Source organism: Camelina sativa, chromosome 17, assembly GCF_030686135.1.
Source record: "Camelina sativa cultivar CO46 ecotype springtype chromosome 17, ASM3068613v1".
Classification (NCBI taxonomy): domain Eukaryota; kingdom Viridiplantae; phylum Streptophyta; class Magnoliopsida; order Brassicales; family Brassicaceae; genus Camelina; species Camelina sativa.
Window position 1 is genome coordinate 4,772,250 of NC_141896.1, and position 18,058 is coordinate 4,790,307.

The 18,058-nt window shown below is 35.3% G+C and overlaps 4 protein-coding genes and 1 pseudogene across 6 annotated transcripts; all 5 read left to right on the top strand.

Moving 5' to 3' along the window:
* Nucleotides 1-2,947: 2,947 nt before the first annotated feature.
* On the top strand, nucleotides 2,948-5,599 carry LOC104755412 (glucose-6-phosphate/phosphate translocator 2, chloroplastic-like). The gene is made up of 5 exons (XM_010477787.3): nucleotides 2,948-3,758; nucleotides 3,950-4,175; nucleotides 4,306-4,528; nucleotides 4,615-4,828; nucleotides 5,187-5,599. Exons 1-5 carry the CDS (start codon nucleotides 3,255-3,257, stop codon nucleotides 5,196-5,198), a joined length of 1,179 nt encoding a protein of 392 aa, XP_010476089.1. The 5' UTR covers nucleotides 2,948-3,254; the 3' UTR covers nucleotides 5,199-5,599.
* A 67-nt stretch (nucleotides 5,600-5,666) lies between these two features.
* Nucleotides 5,667-9,176, top strand: LOC104755413 (G-type lectin S-receptor-like serine/threonine-protein kinase At4g11900). Of its 2 annotated transcripts, XM_087497375.1 has the most exons (8): nucleotides 5,684-5,754; nucleotides 5,852-7,042; nucleotides 7,128-7,280; nucleotides 7,354-7,517; nucleotides 7,608-7,818; nucleotides 7,933-8,170; nucleotides 8,285-8,435; nucleotides 8,553-9,176. In XM_087497375.1, the coding sequence occupies exons 2-8, from the start codon at nucleotides 6,526-6,528 to the stop codon at nucleotides 8,853-8,855; spliced, it is 1,737 nt and encodes a 578-aa protein (XP_087353501.1). In that variant the 5' UTR covers nucleotides 5,684-5,754; nucleotides 5,852-6,525; the 3' UTR covers nucleotides 8,856-9,176. The 2 variants fall into 2 exon arrangements, with proteins under 2 accessions (XP_010476090.1, XP_087353501.1); XM_010477788.2 differs by having other exon boundaries at nucleotides 5,667-7,042.
* Nucleotides 9,177-10,190: 1,014 nt separating this feature from the next.
* LOC104755414 (cytochrome P450 77A3) lies at nucleotides 10,191-12,304 on the top strand. Its single transcript, XM_010477791.3, has one exon. It carries the CDS (start codon nucleotides 10,561-10,563, stop codon nucleotides 12,094-12,096), a length of 1,536 nt encoding a protein of 511 aa, XP_010476093.2. The 5' UTR covers nucleotides 10,191-10,560; the 3' UTR covers nucleotides 12,097-12,304.
* A 2,782-nt stretch (nucleotides 12,305-15,086) lies between these two features.
* On the top strand, nucleotides 15,087-16,300 carry LOC104759177 (putative F-box/LRR-repeat/kelch-repeat protein At1g11620 pseudogene; annotated as a pseudogene). Its single transcript, XR_015585817.1, has one exon. The product of XR_015585817.1 is annotated as a putative F-box/LRR-repeat/kelch-repeat protein At1g11620 pseudogene (transcript).
* A 676-nt stretch (nucleotides 16,301-16,976) lies between these two features.
* On the top strand, nucleotides 16,977-18,053 carry LOC104755415 (putative F-box/LRR-repeat/kelch-repeat protein At1g11620). Its single transcript, XM_010477792.1, has one exon. It carries the CDS (start codon nucleotides 16,977-16,979, stop codon nucleotides 18,051-18,053), a length of 1,077 nt encoding a protein of 358 aa, XP_010476094.1.
* The last annotated feature ends 5 nt before the right edge of the window (nucleotides 18,054-18,058 follow it).

Genomic DNA, 18,058 nt, shown 5'->3' on the forward strand with positions numbered 1-18,058 from the left:
TTAATAATTAATAAACAATTGTTTAAAAAATTATTATTTTAATTATTGAGCAACTTTGGTAGGGATTATCTAGTGGAAAGATGATTTTGTTTAAAATTGTTACTTTGTTAGTAGGTTGCTTTGATTAATTTAATATTAATTTAATTTTGAATAACTTAGATGTGTTTTTCTAGTGGAGATGGTCCAACATCGTTCTTAGAGCATCATTAGCAGATAACAGATTCACCGTTACTCAACAAAAACAAAAAATTAATATTTTAATATTAACTAATTAAAAACTGACAGGTGTTTAAAATATAAGAGAAGCGTTGCTATCATGGGTAACTTCAGCAACATTCCTTCATTTTCTCTCTTTTTTGTATTTTTTTATTAATTTTTATTAAAAGAATTTGAAGAAGCAACCACCACTAAAGATGGTTTTATGAATTTCACGATCGACGTGAGGCATTATACTAATATTTATTTATAGATGCACTTCATTATACTTATATTTATTATTTAACAGTTATATCCATGACCATGATTATGCAAGTTACAAGAGCAGGTTGGTATTATCCTTGTTGACCAAAAAAGAAAAAAGATGTAGAGACGTTGGTATAATGTTGGTATTATGCAGGTATTCCTTATTCGTGCATGCATGCACATAGATGTATAGACGTTCCAAATGCAGATAAATATGGTAATACAGTTCCTATAAAGTATATCGATGAAGTTTGTGATTAATTTTCTCTTAATTTTCCCACTTAAAAAGGTCAGAAGTCTTCATTTTAACACTGAGTAGAGAGAGAGAGAGAAGAGACCTTCAAAATATTCAGCAATGGCGATTAAGAAAACTCAGCTCTTGGCTTTGTATTTTCTCGTAGTAGCTCAAGCAAATCTGATTTCCTCCACTCCCGATCAGGTTAAACGGACACCTTTAATTTTGTATTTTTACAATTTTTATAGAATTTACCAATTAACATCCTCGGATTTAAATCCAAACTTTTTAGGCTCTTAACTAAACCATGAATAATTTGTTTTATATATAATATATATACATCATTTCAAATATATATATATATACCAACATTTCTTTGATTTAACTATATTTTCAAAATTTAGACAAGTCAAGAATGTTATTTTTACAAATCACAATCACTTGCAATATTTATCTTTATATTCCAATAAGGGTACCTAACATCTAATTATTTTTTTTTATAGAAAAGTAAATTAATAAAGAAAAAACATTCAAAATATAAGCAAAACATAAGTAAAATATATTTATTTGTTTTTACTTTTTATGATATATGGAAAGGATAATCTGAGTATCAATTATTGTCCTGACTTTTGTCTCTTCGTTGAAAAATTAAAACCATTAGACACCTTATGGAACTACGTATTGCATGCACTTAAACCTGCATTGTTCTTTAGTCATTTGCAGTGTTGTTGTTTATGCAGCTAACCATTTTAAATATTCCTGGACCTATTACCTATACTAGCTAAGTAGCTAGATAATTCAAGAAACTATGGAAGGAAATGACCAGTTGCAGTGTCATAAACGTTTGTATCCTTAAAAAAAACCATGGTTTTGATAGAGACGTTTTTGTCTCCTGCAATACAGTCTTAAGTGAATTCGAGCTATAAAGTCAGACGAATTGAAGCACAACATCTCATATCATTTCTTGGATTCTCCAGTTTTCTCAATCTCTTCTTTATTGAACTTAGTTACTTAAAGATAGAGAGAACGAACACTCTTTACAATGGCGGTTGTTTACACAAGTCTTTCAGCTTTCTACCTTCTTCTAATATCTTTTCAACTCTCGTAACAATTTCATTCACTGTGAGAAACGTTGACGAACTCCAAACGGCTTCAGATGGCTTTCCCTTGTGGCTTACTAATGACGATGACTATAGGTAGCAATACCCTAATATATTTGTGTTTTACACTACAAGAAAAGTCTACATTGATATTAATAGAGAAAAGCTACGATGAAATGTTTTGATATAACAACTTTAATAACGATACATATGAGCTATGATATACTGTTTTTTCCGATGCTATGATATGCATTGTTATGACTTATTTTATGCAATTGTATTGAGCTATAATATTTGATGGAACCTGCTTAATTTGATATATATCCAATCTATAGAATAACTATTCTAAAAGAAATACATATATCATATCATAAACCAAACATCAATTTATACATAACACAAGTCTCAAATTCAATACTTAAACTACTATAAGTGTATTTGCTACACTTAGTCAGACCTTTATCCCATCGCTGTGCTTGCTACACTTAGTCACTCCTTGCTTATGTTTCTTCTTTTGTAGTCTCGACTTCTCCAAGGTTTAATAATAATCGACTCTTCAGACTTTGAATTATCCACCTTGAAGCAAGCTTTGAATCATCCTCGTTATTTTTCCACGTTGCATTGTCGTAAAGTGCTGTATACCATCAGATTATGACACAGCACTTTGCGACCATCAGATTTCTCTTATAGATTTGGCAGTCAAAGATTGTGACGCTTTAAACGATAGAATCAGTGGTGTGATAACAGGAATGTATGAGTGTAGTGATGATTTATTAACAATCAAACCAATACCACAATCTATTTTTCATGAAGTGTAATGTTATTGGAAATCTGTCGAGCATTATGTTGGTGATTCTCGAATTTTTCATAAGAAAAGTTTAAATAAAATGTAATATGAAATTGTAACAAATCAATGATAATATTGTCTTGCCCATAGTGTATGCCTCTTTAAATTATGAACATACAGTACATAACAAACGCATAAAAGTCATACAAAATATACAGTTGACAAAACAGAAACATAAGAAATTAGAATCAATTGGTTTTGCTTAAACCAAATCATTAACTCAAATTTTAATTTCAATCTTATTCTATCAAAACACGGATGCTAATCTTTAGCTTAGCTCATGGACAGTCTCTACGGCCACCCAACAAAGAAGTCGTAAAATACTAAAGACTCCATCTCATAGAGCTCACGAATCGACACAATCGAAGGGCGTTTGCGTAATTTTTTTTGTCGACAAAGCTAAGCTTACAAAGACCCATACTTTCCCTCCTCACCACCTTCTCTTTACCCTATAAAAACCTTCTCTTTACATCTCTGTCTCTTCCATTTTCCCAAGAATCAAACGGCTCTTTCTCATCCCCATCAAACCCACTTCGAGATCGAGTCCCCTTTACTACATTAATACCCAGTTTTTTTGTAAAATTAGTGAATCCCAAATTAAGAAGAACCGATGATTTCTTCGATTAAACCGGTTTCACCTTCCTTAACCGCAATCGCCGGCGTAAGACGATCAATTCCGGGAAAGCTTCAATTTTCACCCTTACCCATCATCGGAAACTTCCAAAAGCCTAATCCTTTCACTCAAAAGCCTCTTTTATCTGCTCAGAGTTTGTCCAATTTCACTTTTGCGGCGGCGCAGGAGCAGAGGAGTGATGTTTTTAGGGTTAGAGCTTACGAGGCGGATCGGTCTCGTCCGATTGAGATCGGTGTCGAAGTCCCTGAAGAAGAACAATCTGGGCAGAAGGTTAAGATTGGGATCTATTTCGCGACTTGGTGGGCTTTGAACGTTGTGTTCAATATCTACAACAAGAAGGTTTTGAATGCTTTCCCTTACCCGTGGCTTACTTCGACGCTTTCTCTCGCTTGTGGTTCTTTGATGATGCTCGTCTCTTGGGTCACTGGACTCGCTGAAGCTCCTAAAACCGATCTTGATTTCTGGAAAATTCTGTTCCCGGTAAAGGTTCTAACTTTCATTACCGGTGTTGCTTGATAAATTGTCTTGCTTTTGGTGATTAGTTCTTTGAGTTTGGGATTTGGAACCTAAGTTTGTGCAGTAATCCTCAGATTCATCATTTTTTGTTATAGATTAGGTGTGTTAGTAGTACTGTATGGAACTGTGTGATGATGGTGGTTTGATTGTTTCAGGTGGCTTTGGCACATACGATTGGACATGTAGCCGCAACAGTGAGTATGTCAAAAGTTGCAGTGTCTTTCACACACATCATCAAAAGCAGTGAACCAGCCTTTAGTGTACTCGTCTCAAGCCTCTTCTTAGGGGAGGCATTTCCTCTACCTGTTTACCTTTCCCTCTTACCCATTATTGGAGGCTGTGCTCTTGCTGCTGTCACTGAGTTAAACTTCAATATGATCGGTAATCAAAAACTTCTATTTTGTTGCTTTGGATTTAGATAACTGGTGTTATTGGATGATTAGTGTTTTGAGTCAGTGCAACACATCAAATGCGAGATGGTGATGTAAAGGGTGTTGCTTGGTTTTTTCAGGGTTTATGGGAGCTATGATATCGAATTTGGCGTTTGTGTTTCGTAACATATTCTCTAAGAAGGGGATGAAGGGGAAGTCAGTGAGTGGCATGAATTACTACGCTTGCTTATCAATGATGTCTCTTCTCATTGTCACTCCTTTCGCCATTGCTGTGGAAGGTCCCCAAATGTGGGCTGCTGGTTGGCAAAACGCTGTCTCCCAGATCGGACCAAACTTCGTCTGGTAATATATTTTATAATGATTCATTGATCTAAAAGAAGTTGATTTGAAACCTTGTAAGGTGTTTGATCCTAAATGTTTGAATTCAGGTGGGTAGTGGCACAGAGTGTTTTCTACCATCTGTATAATCAAGTCTCCTACATGTCCCTCGACCAGATTTCACCACTGACGTTTAGTGTTGGAAACACAATGAAGCGGATATCAGTCATTGTGGCCTCGATCATCATCTTCCAAAACCCGATTAAACCTGTCAACGCCCTCGGAGCTGCCATTGCAATTCTTGGAACTTTCATCTATTCTCAGGTAAAAAAGAATGAAAACAGTAGACCGGTTTGATAGTCTGCACAAGGCTTCTTTCTTATTATCTGTCTGCTCTTAGATGAGAATACTAGAGAGAAAAGCAAACACACAAATAATGCCCTTTGGGCTTTGGTTAACATTAAGATGATGCCTTTTTGCTTGGCAATAAGAGCAGGCTACAATCTTGATGTTTCTCTGAAAAAGCTTAAGTTGCTAATGATCACAGATCAAGATTTAGCGAACTCTAACAACACTATGAGAAGGCCAATGTTGGATTACAGTTCTGATTCTATCTTTAACTTGAATCTCCTTCTATTCATGTTTTGGTTGGTTTTTTTGTTCGTTTTGAATCTTTGAGCAGGCTAAGCAGTGAGGGAGTTGAAGGAGGATCGGTTTTCACAGGGGAGTTTGATGCACCAAGATACTGAGAGCAGAGGACAAAAGATGATTCTTGTGAAGATCTCAGGAGGGTTATGTGCAATCGGTGGATCTGAGCAAATGGAGTTGGAAGATCAACGCCGTAAAAATCTTGGCCTACTGCTATACTTGCATAATATAGTTTTACCTTCTTCCAAAGGATCCAAAAGTTCAACTTAATTGAATAATCTAATAAAGTTAATACTTAGTACAAACTTACTGATATCATATATTATAAGTTTTCTTTTCACTTTTTGGACGTTTGTTCTTTTTTTCTTCTTCTTATGTGTCATGGTGACTTCACTCATGGGTACTTCGTTGTGAAAATGCTATACAAATATCTTATCCTCATAAAAATTTCGTTTCACCATTTAATTCTTGCTCTTACTTTTCAACGTGCCCTCATAAGTTGACCACAGAGGTCAATAAGACTCTTTCATTGTGTAATCAATACTTGCTACACAAACCTCTGGACTTGTAGTCATACAAACATGGAAATCTCCAAGAAGAATGTGTTCTCCATATCCTCCTACGGATTCTTGATGATGTTCTTGTCTTTCCAAGTTTCTTCTTCAACTGACACAATCTTTGCAAATCAATCTCTTTCAGGATTCCAAACCATTGTTTCTAAGGGTGGTGTCTTCGAACTCGGTTTCTTCTCACAAGGTACTTCTAATTTGTTCTACTTAGGCATATGGTACAAGCAAGTCTTTCCGAAGACTATAGTTTGGGTGGCGAACCGAGCATCTCCTGCTCGATACATAACTTCTATCAACTTAAGTATCTCTGATAGAAACTTGATTCTTTATGATAATTTCACCAAAAGTCCAATTTGGTGGGGGAGTCATTATTCTACCAGAGGTACTGCAGATGTTCAAGCGGTTCTGCTTGATAACGGTAATCTTGTCCTGAGAGATGGGTCTACTTCCTCAGGTGTTGTTTTGTGGCAGAGTTTTGACAATCCCTCGGATACTTGGCTTCCTGGTGGTAAGATCTGGTTAGACAACATCACAGCACGTATAAGAAGCAAATATCTCACTTCTTGGAACACCTTAGAAGATCCATCACCGGGTCGCTACTCTCTCAAGGTTGACCCTACAACAAGAAACTCTTTCATCATAGTTTTCAATGGATCTAAACCATATTGGTCTAGTGGTGCATGGGATGATCGACTTAGAATTTTCAAGGATGTTCTCAACCGTAACTTGAGCTTTGAATTCAATATTGTGAATGAGCCCTACATCACATATTCAGTACGTTACAAAACCCCATTTCGTTTAGTCATGGATGCTTCGGGACAGTTAAAGGCGTACAATTGGCTTGAGAAGGACAAGATGTGGGATTCACCATGGTCTGCACCCAACCAGAAATGTAAGGTTTATGGTTACTGTGGGTCGTTTGGTATCTGCAATGAGCAATCTTCTTGCAAATGTTTACCTACTTTCAGACGAACATATAGCGTGGATTCGAATGATTCATTTGGTAGCTGTGTAAACGAAAGAAATATAACCGATCAATGCGGCAAGAAAATTGACAAGTTTCTTCCTCTTGAGAAGATGAAACTAGCCACTGATCCGGAAGAAAAGGTCTTGACAGAAGGAACTAGTCCTTTTACTACGTGTGAATCAGCTTGCCTAGCGTATTGTTTTTGCAAGGCCTATGCATATGATGGAAACCGTTGCTTGATTTGGACAAGTGGCATCTTCAATCTTGAACAACTTGATGCAAATGACACCAAGGCAAGGACGTTTTATGCTAGAATTACTGCTTCTGACAACTCAGTAGAGACTTTAAACCAAGGTATATATGCATTTAACAATCATGAATTATAGTCATGCGTCAATAGATTAATTTTTAAGTCTCACTAGAATTTTTTATCTTTTAGGAGGTCTAGAAAAAAACTCAGGAAGAACAAACCATCGTAAAGTCAGAACCATTGTGTTAGCTATTGTACTACCATCAGTACCAGCAACTGCATTTGTCATTGGCTTGTATTGTTACTTTTCATCTCTACAGAGACGCAGAAGAGTACATAGCGGTAAGATTCATATATTCATGAGCTTAAGTTCACTCTGTACAATATTTGTTGCTAAGTATCCGAAATATTGCAGACCAAAAACAGAACCAAAATAGACTTGGAAGAGGCACAACTGATGTAGAGGTTGATGATGCAGAACAAATGTTTTACCTAAGTCTACAAGACATAATGGTAGCAACAAATTGTTTCTCTGATGAAAACAAATTAGGAGAAGGTGGTTTTGGTCCAGTCTACAAGGTAATAAACAAAATTGATCTTGTAAATTTAAACCAGGTATACATTAGTTACTCCTTGATTACCATAAAGTAAGTGATTTTTGACCGTTAGGGAACTCTGCAAAATGGGATTTATGTGGCAATCAAAAGGCTGTCAAAAAATTCAAGTCAGGGTTTGATAGAGTTCAAGAACGAAGTGGTTTTGATTATAAAGCTTCAACACAAGAATCTGGTAAGGCTTTTAGGATATTGCGTAGAAGGAGACGAGAAACTTCTTATTTACGAGTACATGCCCAATAAGAGCCTTGATGCTTTACTCTTTGGTAAGTGAAGAGGAGCTGTGTTTCTAAAAATTTGCTAAATTTTGAATTTGAAGTTTCTATTTAAAACTCCTCAAAGTTTTCCTTCTTTTGCTTTTTGGGAAACATAATATATAGACCCTCGTAAAAGCAAGGAACTGGATTGGGAGAAACGTATGAACATAGTAATTGGGACAACAAAAGGACTTCAATATCTGCATGAAGACTCACGTCTTAAGATCATCCATCGAGATCTTAAGGCAAGCAACATTCTTCTCGACGATGAGATGAACCCTAAGATATCAGATTTTGGAACCGCAAGGATTTTTGGTTGCAAACAGATGGACGACAACACCCAAAGAATTGTCGGGACGTTGTAAGTCTAAATTTTGATGTTTTGTTTGTGCTTATTGGTTAAAATATATTGAATGCCTCTTTGTCTATATCAAAAAATCTAAGATATATTTGTGTTACCAATGGTTAATTTCAGCGGCTATATGTCACCAGAATATGCATTAGGCGGAATGATTTCGGAGAAATCTGATATATATAGCTTTGGAGTGTTGTTATTAGAGATTATATCAGGCAAAAAGGCAACTAGGTTTGTTCATAACGACCAAAATCACAGCCTTATCTCTTATGTAAGTGTTTCCATGTATAGTTCAATTTCATTTGATCTATGTATTACATTATATTTTACAAAGTAAACTCACTATACTAAAGTTTAACCCAAAATGTATGTCGTTAATCATCTATAGGCATGGGAATCTTGGTGCGACACAAAAGGTGTAAGCATCGTAGATGAAGAAGCATTGGGTGATTCGTATTCTTCAAAAGAAGCGATGCGGTGCGTTCACATCGCACTTCTTTGCGTACAAGATCATCCAAAAGACAGGCCCACAATTTCCCAAATCGTGTATATGTTGAGTTACGATCATGATCTCCCGGATCCGAAACAATCAACGTTCACAAATGTTTTGAACTGCAGTCAGAGGTTAGTGCCGTCGGACTACGTGTTCTCTATTAACGAAGCAACGCAATCAACAATGGAAGGAAGATGAATAGCAACAATATTTGGTAACTAATTAAAATGCTCTTCTTATGTAGCAATAAAAAAAAAAAAAAATGAGGAATGATAATATTTTCATATGTTGTATTCCCTCAATCTAACATGGTTGGGTGCTTTTAAGATTGCCCAAAGTGTGTGGTACGTGAACATGCGGTTACAATCTTATCAGCCCCGAGAGCTTTGATCACCTTCGTGTGATTCCTCTGTTTTTTCTTTCTTTTGGCTTGCTCTGTTTTCGTTTGGTTTACCATTTTCATAACATTTTTGGTTCTTTCTTTCCTTTCTTATCAGATGAATACATTTGGTTATAGATTTGGATTAAGTGCATACTGCTAGTCTGTATACTAGTCAAACTATATAACAATTGAAATTAATACTATTTTTGTATAACAATAAAAGTAGGTGAAATGATCGTATCGATCGGAATGAATGATTATATTATTGGGAACGTATCTAATGGCACGTACATACGAACATTGATTTTGACATACATGTTAAAATTATAAGAGCTGTCTAAAAAGAAAAGTATAGTATGTATGTTCTAGAAAATCTAGCTGTGTCTTAAAAACGATGAATTGAAAAGTACGTACACCCAAAATGAAAAAGGAAATACAAAAAATAAATAAGGATATTGACCCAATAAAGACATTTGGCGAACTAACCTCCACCCGTCTCTGTTAGATTGTACAGAGAGTAATTAAGACTCAGAAGGCTTATGTCTAACTGTTTGACACGGACCAACCAGTATGTGTGTTCTACGAATATTGGAATTGCGTGGTTCAGTTATTGATTCTATTATTAGCATTATATTATCCAATAGAGGAGAAGTCTAGTTTTGAACATTTGTTGGCATACTAATTACTCATAATTCTTTTCTAATACTCCTGTTTATATTGTTTTTTATTAACCTAACGTAATTTTAATAACAGCAATGATCGTTATATACTAAGGAGATGCAATTAATATTTCATAATATGTTATGAAATTGCATTTTATTTTAATTAGAATATTATCATTCTTTGCAATTAATTTTCTCTTTAACTAGGATAGATAAGTTAAACAGAGAAATGAAGTACCTTTTTTTTTTGTGTTAGATGAGATTTAAATAGATAAAATGATTTTTTTTTTCTCTGCAAAAAGATAAACTTTAAACAAAATAACAAAAAAGTATGACTAAAGAGTCTATAGCTATAAGACTTGACGCTCGCAAATATATGACAACAAACTTATACATCCCCCTAATTAATGTTGTTCCGAAGAATAATGCGATGACTAATGTGTCACCTATCACCCTATGAACAAATATACCTTAAAATATGCTATTATAGAAACTAGAATTTAATTAAATCAATAATACTGGTTGACACACACAAAAAAAAAAAAAGTCATATCTGTGATACTTTCATACTGATAAAGTGATAATTACTAAATAGGTTAAGATCTAATTGTAAACTTAAACCATATACCAATTATATACTGTAGGCAAAGCAGTAAATGCATACAGATGACAGGTGGTTGGTGAGACCAATTTACAGCTCGTTTGGTTCATGTGGCACTGGTAGATTCACTTCATCTCTATGTTAGTATAGCTTCTCTATATAATAAGAACCCTAAATCTCTCTTCACTTGCCCAAAACATCATCTAACATTCTTCTTCATTTATCTCTCCCATCCTTCTCTCTCCAATAATAGCAAATATGGATCTTACCGACGTTATCATATTCTTGTTCGCTCTCTATTTCATCAACTTATGGTGGCGTCGGTTCTCTTCCGCCGGAAAAAGTCAGTGTAGCCTGAACATCCCGCCGGGACCAAAAGGATGGCCACTAGTCGGGAACTTACTCCAAGTCATATTCCAACGTCGCCACTTCGTCTTCATAATGCGTGACCTACGTAAAAAGTATGGTCCAATATTCACCATGCAGATGGGACAACGTACAATGATTATCGTCACGGACGAAAAACTCATCCACGAGGCGCTAGTCCAACGTGGGCCAACCTTCGCTTCACGTCCTCCGGACTCGCCTATCCGGCTCATGTTTAGCGTCGGGAAATGCGCTATAAACTCAGCGGAGTACGGATCTTTGTGGAGGACTCTGAGGAGAAACTTCGTGACAGAGCTAGTGACCGCGCCAAGGGTGAAGCAGTGCTCGTGGATACGGACTTGGGCTATGGAGAATCATATGAAGAGGATTAAAACGGAGAATGTTGAGAAAGGTTTCGTGGAGGTTATGAGCCAGTGTAGGCTAACGATATGTAGCATCTTGATCTGTCTTTGCTTCGGAGCCAAGATCAGCGAGGAAAAGATCAAGAACATAGAGAATATTCTTAAGGACGTTATGCTCATAACATCTCCGACGTTACCGGACTTTTTGCCCGTTTTCACTCCGTTGTTTCGACGTCAAGTTCGTGAAGCGAGAGAGCTGAGGAAGACACAGCTCGAGTGTCTCGTTCCGTTGATAAGAAACCGTCGTAAGTTCGTTGAAGCTAAGGAGAGTCCAAACGAAGAGATGGTTAGTCCGATTGGTGCAGCTTATGTGGATTCTTTGTTTGGTTTGAACTTGGTCGAGAGAGGCGGTGAGCTTAGAGACGAAGAGATAGTGACTTTGTGTTCGGAAATTGTCTCTGCCGGTACAGACACGAGTGCAACGACGCTTGAATGGGCGTTATGTCATCTAGTAAGTGACCAAAACATTCAACAGAAGCTGTACGACGAAGTTGTTGGAGTTGTTGGCAAAAACGGGGTCGTTGAAGAGGATGACGTGTCGAAAATGCCTTATTTGGAAGCTATCGTGAAAGAGACTCTCCGGCGACATCCACCGGGACATTTTCTTCTCTCTCACGCCGCCGTGAAAGACACTGAGCTAGGAGGGTACGATATCCCGGCAGGGGCATATGTGGAATTTTACACTGCTTGGGTTACCGAGAACCCGGAGATTTGGTCGGATCCAGCTAAGTTTCGACCAGATAGGTTTTTAACCGGTGGGGATGGTGTTGATGCTGACTGGACCGGGACACGTGGTGTTACGATGTTGCCTTTTGGTGCGGGTCGTAGGATATGCCCGGCTTGGTCTTTGGGGATCCTACACATCAACTTGATGCTCGCTAGGATGGTCCATTCGTTTAAATGGATCCCGGTTCCGGATTCCCCACCCGACACGACTGAGACATATGCCTTCACGGTCGTGATGAAAAATTCGCTCAAAGCTCAGATCATCTCAAGAAAGACTTAAGACGGATAATGGATATGTTTCGTTTTCTATGCGGATGTGGGATAATTAATATTTAATTCCTTTTGTACGTCGTCGCATTAATCTTAGCTATATTTAATGTTGTTCTTCTTATTTTTTGTTTTTTAAATGTTGTTTATGGACTGTCTTTATCTATTTTCAAGGAGTGTATAATATACTACATAAATCATATGCAGTTTCGGTTGGTTTATGACTTTATGTTTTTGTAGGTGTAATGGTTCATTAATTACTTGTAATTTAACAAATACTCTATAGTTAATTATATCTATTACATAAAGTCATAAACGTTATATATCATAAATAGTCTAGTCAAGTTTAGAGAAAAGAGAATCAATATTTATATTCCGATCATAAATAGTCTAGTCAAGTTTAGAGAAAAGAGAATCAATATTTATATTCCGATTTATTTCAAATTCAGTAGAGTTTATCTTTATCTTGTACCACGACGAAATGGGTAAATCTGACGCAGACCTATCAAATATAAATGAAATTGTCAGTAGTAAGGTGGATACTTAAATTCCACCCAAATATGTTGGGGCTACCAAGCTGTACGGTGAACAACATTAACTTCGGTGAACAACATTAACTTCGATGAAAGGAAAAAAAAAAAAACCCTATCATAATATATAGTTGTATTGTGCCCATACGAACTATATATAGATTTTATTTTTTACTGAGAACAAGTTAAACTGTCTTTTGGCCACCGACAATTAGAGTAAAATTGAAAGATGAATTCTACTATATGAATCACTCTCTTTTGTTAATTAGTAGTTCATATAAAGAAATTAGTACCTATTCATGTATGATGTATATATTTTGAAGTGTAGATGATTATATTATAATAAACAGACTAGTGATTGTAGTTCAATAGATTGTCTTAAACTGCAAAATATTTCACACTGACCATTTCAAAAAATAAAAATAAAAATGTGAAAATAATTGAAGTTTTGTGTGTTGGCTTCAGTATGGATTTACACAAGCATGAATTTTCTAACCTTCCAAAGCCTCTCGTTGGGCCAACCGTGCATTAATTTTAGGGTAAATCATATGAGAAATATATATATTTTTTTTTTGTTACAACCAACTATGCATCCATCCTTTTGAGAAGACGTTCAAAGTTCAAACCACAACAAGTGTTGAACTTACTTATTTGCTTTTATATCACGAGGGTTTTCTTATTTTATTTATTACATATTATTGCCTAACTGTTTTTATAAAAAAAAGTGAATATGTTAGTTCAATATTATTAATAGTTTTTAAAAAGGGGTTTAAAATGTTGATTGACAACATTGTAAAAACGAAATTCCCATTTCAAATTTGTACATATTTAAGTATTTAACGAAAGGTACAACTAAATTTCTCTAGGTTTAACCAAGCAAGACACATTTGAAATTGGAATACAAATTTCTTTCCTTTTTTAGCAGGAATTAAATTTTGAAAATAGTGGTCGGCCATGCTGTTTGAAATTGGTCAATGCGTTTTCTTAGAAAAATGTTTCGTGAAGACAAGACTTAATTATTCATGGTGGACATAAATTATATATTTTGATTCAGTCCAAGACTCACTACAAGAAAATAAGGGGATAACTGATCATGTCTTAGTTTTTTTAAATTATTATTTTTTGTTTATAAATAATTTCTATAATTTTGAATTTTAAATATTTATTTAATTCTATTTTTGAATTTTTAATTTTTTTAAAATTATTAAAATGTCCATAAATTTTAAACTCGTCTTAAACCCCGATTAACCTAGGCACGACACTGACAGAGACCATCTTTTAGAAACTTCAATAAAGACAAAGTTACGACCTTTATTCCAAAATCAAATATCAAGAAAAGTAAATAATGAACAATCAAAAAGATGAAATATTTCGGTTGGGGTCTAATACATTAGAAATCAGACCATGTTTTTTGAACAGTGTATATTAGTGTGTTTGGTTTGGTTTTGCAAGTCATTTATTTTTACTTTTTGAAGGATTACTTCTGAATATATCGGACATGATACAATAAACAATGACCAAAAGTGTATTAGTGTGTTTGGTTTTGCAAGTCATTTACTTTTACTTTTTTTTTTTTTGAGTAAAAGTCAAGTACTTATTGAGCAATTTATGTTTAGAAGTAATTAACAACACTATCATTAGTTTCAGTCAATTTAAAACTTGTCACATATACTATGATTCAGCATTAAAACTAATATGAATCAAAAACTTAATTGTTAACATTTTAGACTATTAACAATAAAGCTGAATAATAATATGACAGTTAAGTGTTTTAACCAATATTTGTAAACAGTACTAGTTTTGACGTGTTTTGTATTCTTACAATGATTTATATATAGGTGATAACATTGTAGATCATGCATGATCATCATTTCCATTTTTTAAAAATCAGTTTATAATCTTGCTTGATATTCTTCTATTCGGAATTCAAATTTGTATATAGGCAAAATGTAAAAAAAAAAAAACCTCTAACTAATAAAAAACACTAAATCAATCTCAATCTGAAAAATAAGTCTCGATCATATCAAAAGAAAACATGAATTACTTTTAAAAATTGCAATGTTAATCAAACATTGACTTTTTGACAAAAAAGTATCATACGTACTTGTTCTTAACAACCGTCTTTTTTTATAAAATACTAATATTGTTTTTAACAAACAAATCTAAAACTCTACTGGACCCATAGGGTACACATTTAAATGACTTAATCGATTTGAAATTTATCTCGATTAATATAATTTGTTAATGAATTTATATTTTCTCTCAACTAAAAAGTCTAAAATTAATTTGTAAATTCTTGTTTACAATATTCTGAAATCAAAATTAGACAGCGTAATATGTGAATCTGTGGATTTGTTATGTTGGGCCTTAATCATATAAATGGGCCTTAATCATATGTTGTTGACTATATAAAAATAATAAATTATTGTGTAGAGGTCAAAAAAAGAAGAAAAGAAAAATCCTCAAACGACACGATAACGATGGAGCTTGCGTCTGATATGATAGAGGAGATACTCTCATGGGTTCCATCTAAATCTCTCTTACGATTGAAAACCACATGCAAGCAGTGGGAAACCCTAATCACTGAGCCAAGATTCATCAAGAAGCACTTGTCAAACATGCGTGGCCGTGTGCAACAATTCATAGTCCTCAACCACAATTGCAAAACCGAAGTTGCTTACTGGACTTCCACACTGTCTTGTGTAGGTATCTACTTGGACGAACTTGAAAGCCCTTGTCTGAATCTTCAGGTTTTGCAACGAATTTCGACCCCAAATTTTTTGGTACAGAACATGTATCATTGTGATGGTTTGTTGCTGTTTGTCATGAGATCCAATCTTTTAGTTTTGAATCCTACGTTGAAACAAGCAAGATGGATCACATGTGGCTACCGTATCAAGGATTTGTCTGGATATGGCCTTGGATGTATTAGTAGCAACCAATCATTAGGTCATTCTGATTACAGAATAGTTAGGTTTCTTTGCGGTCCTTGTGATGTTGGCAAATCAAGAATCGAAGTCTATGAGTTCAAATCTGATTCTTGGAGGGTTGTTGTTGATCAAAGCTTTGAAGGGTTTTTTAATCTACCAGAGTCTAGTGTGTCTTTGAGAGGAACACCTTATTGGCTAGGTTATCTTAATGGTAAACCTTTTACGACGATACAGAGTTTTGATTTCTCTAAAGAGAGATTTGAGTCTTTGTTTCTTCCTCCTTCATGCATTGAGTCTAAAAAGTTGGACAACTCTCTTTCTCTAGGCGTTTTCAGAGGAGATAGGTTTTCATTGTTACACAAATGTCGGGATACAAATAAGTTACACTTATGGGTGATGAAAAAGCATTGGAGTAAGCTGATGACAGTTTCTCCACCTGAATTTTACATGTGTCCTAAATTTTCAAGTCACTTCGTTGAGAAGAATGGTAAACTTGTGTTATCTGTTCGCGGTTTAGGGTACATGAGCATCTACATTGTGGGAAAGAATCAAGAGTTACAAAAAGTGAAATGTTCTTCTATAGATCCTTCAACTGGTGGTTCTTGTTGCTACTATGTTCCTAGCTTGCTTCCCGTTCCCGGTTGAGTTTATATATGAGTTTGAATCTGATTCAAAGAATGTTGTCTTGTCGTTTTTTAGTTGTTGTTGTAGTTTGTGGGGTTGTTTCAACTTCTTATCATATGACTTCATTCTTTCATCAAGACTGTTTTATTCGAGTATCTTAAAAGTATATTATATACACAACATGTTCAAGAATGTTATAAGATTTTTTTTTTGACAATTGAAGAGCAGATGTTCATAGAGATATAGCTATGCTCTCTTCTTTTTAACTTAACAAAAAGATTATCTTGAGATGTTGAGACTATTTCCATTGTTTGTATAGAGTATTAGAGTCATTGAGAAGAAACAAAACTGTCATCGAATTGGCAGAAACTGGCCATCTTACAAGAGTATATTTCACCCCAAAATCCCTTTTAAATTCACAAGCTTCTGCAAACAACAAAAGTATAAACATTTTTAATGTAATTTACTTTGGAAAAAGAATTAACATGTGTTCTTGAGTTGTATTGGGCCTAAGTCGCACAAATGGGCTTCTATATTTTGCGAAGTCCGTCGTCTAAATGGAGCTTTCTTTCGTCTTAAGGCAAAAAAATAGGTCTAAAGGCAAAAAAAACATAGGTTAAGATTGTTTTGAATGAACACAGGGATGAATTTTATACCAGGTCAAACACAAGTAAAAAAAATTTTTGATGAGAGTATATGTGTTTTTTTCTCAGTAACCATTAGGAAAATTTTAAAATTTACCCAGGTCATATGACCTGCTTTACTTGAACGTAGGTCCGCCAAACACTCAAACTCAGACGACGATGGCTATGGAACTTTCATCTGATTTGGTAGAGGAGATACTCTCAAGGGTTCCAGCTAGATCTCTCGCAAGATTAAGATACACTTGCAAGCAGTGGAAAACACTAATCGCAGAACCGAGATTCGTCAACAAGCACTTGTCACACATGCGTTGCCGTGAGCAACAATTCACGATCTTCAGCAACGAACACATACTTTCTCCTTCATTCGGTTCTACAATTTCTTGCGTTGGTATCGATTTCAACAAACCAGAAAAAATTGGCTTGAAATTGCCGTTTCCAATAGCTTTAACAGCGGCGATGAAGATTTCTCATTGTGACGGTCTACTGCTATACGTCACTAAGAGTATGCTTTTGGTTTCGAATCCTTTGTTGAATCAAAAGAGATGGATCAAAGGTAGCGAAGGATTTGACCATTCTATGGATGTGTATGGTCTTGGATACACTAGTCACCAATCATCAGGTTCTTATGATTACAAAATTGTAAGGTTTCGTTGTAGTTTCAGCACTGATAATTCATCCAGGGTTGAAGTCTACGCATTCAAATCTGAATCTTGGAAGGTAGTCGTCGATAAAAACTTCCATGGTTTCTATGGATTACCATTGTCAAGTGTGTGTTTGCGAGGAACTCCTTATTGGCTAGGTTTCAATAAAGATGGTAAAAGACTCATGTCGATACAGAGTTTCGATTTCTCACAAGAGAGATTTGAGCCCTTGTATCTTCCTCCTCCATCCATTGATTTGGAATATTACATATCTTTAGGGATTTTCAGAGGAGATCAACTCTCTTTGTTACTTGAATGCTACAGAACTAGAAAGATACATTTATGGGTGATGAAGCAGCAGCATTGGAGCACGGTGTTGACAGTTGATGTACCTCAACTTCCGCTATTTGGTCAGTATTTAAGTTCCTTCATTGAGGAAAATGGTAGGCTTGCGCTATATACCGAAAGCGAGCGGCAGTGTATTAGCATCTACATTAATGTGGGAGAGAATCAAGATTACCAAAAAATTGAATGCCTCAATGGTACCGGTCGTACTCTCAGTGATTGCTGCTATGTTGAGAGCTTGCTTCAGGTTCCATGAGCTTC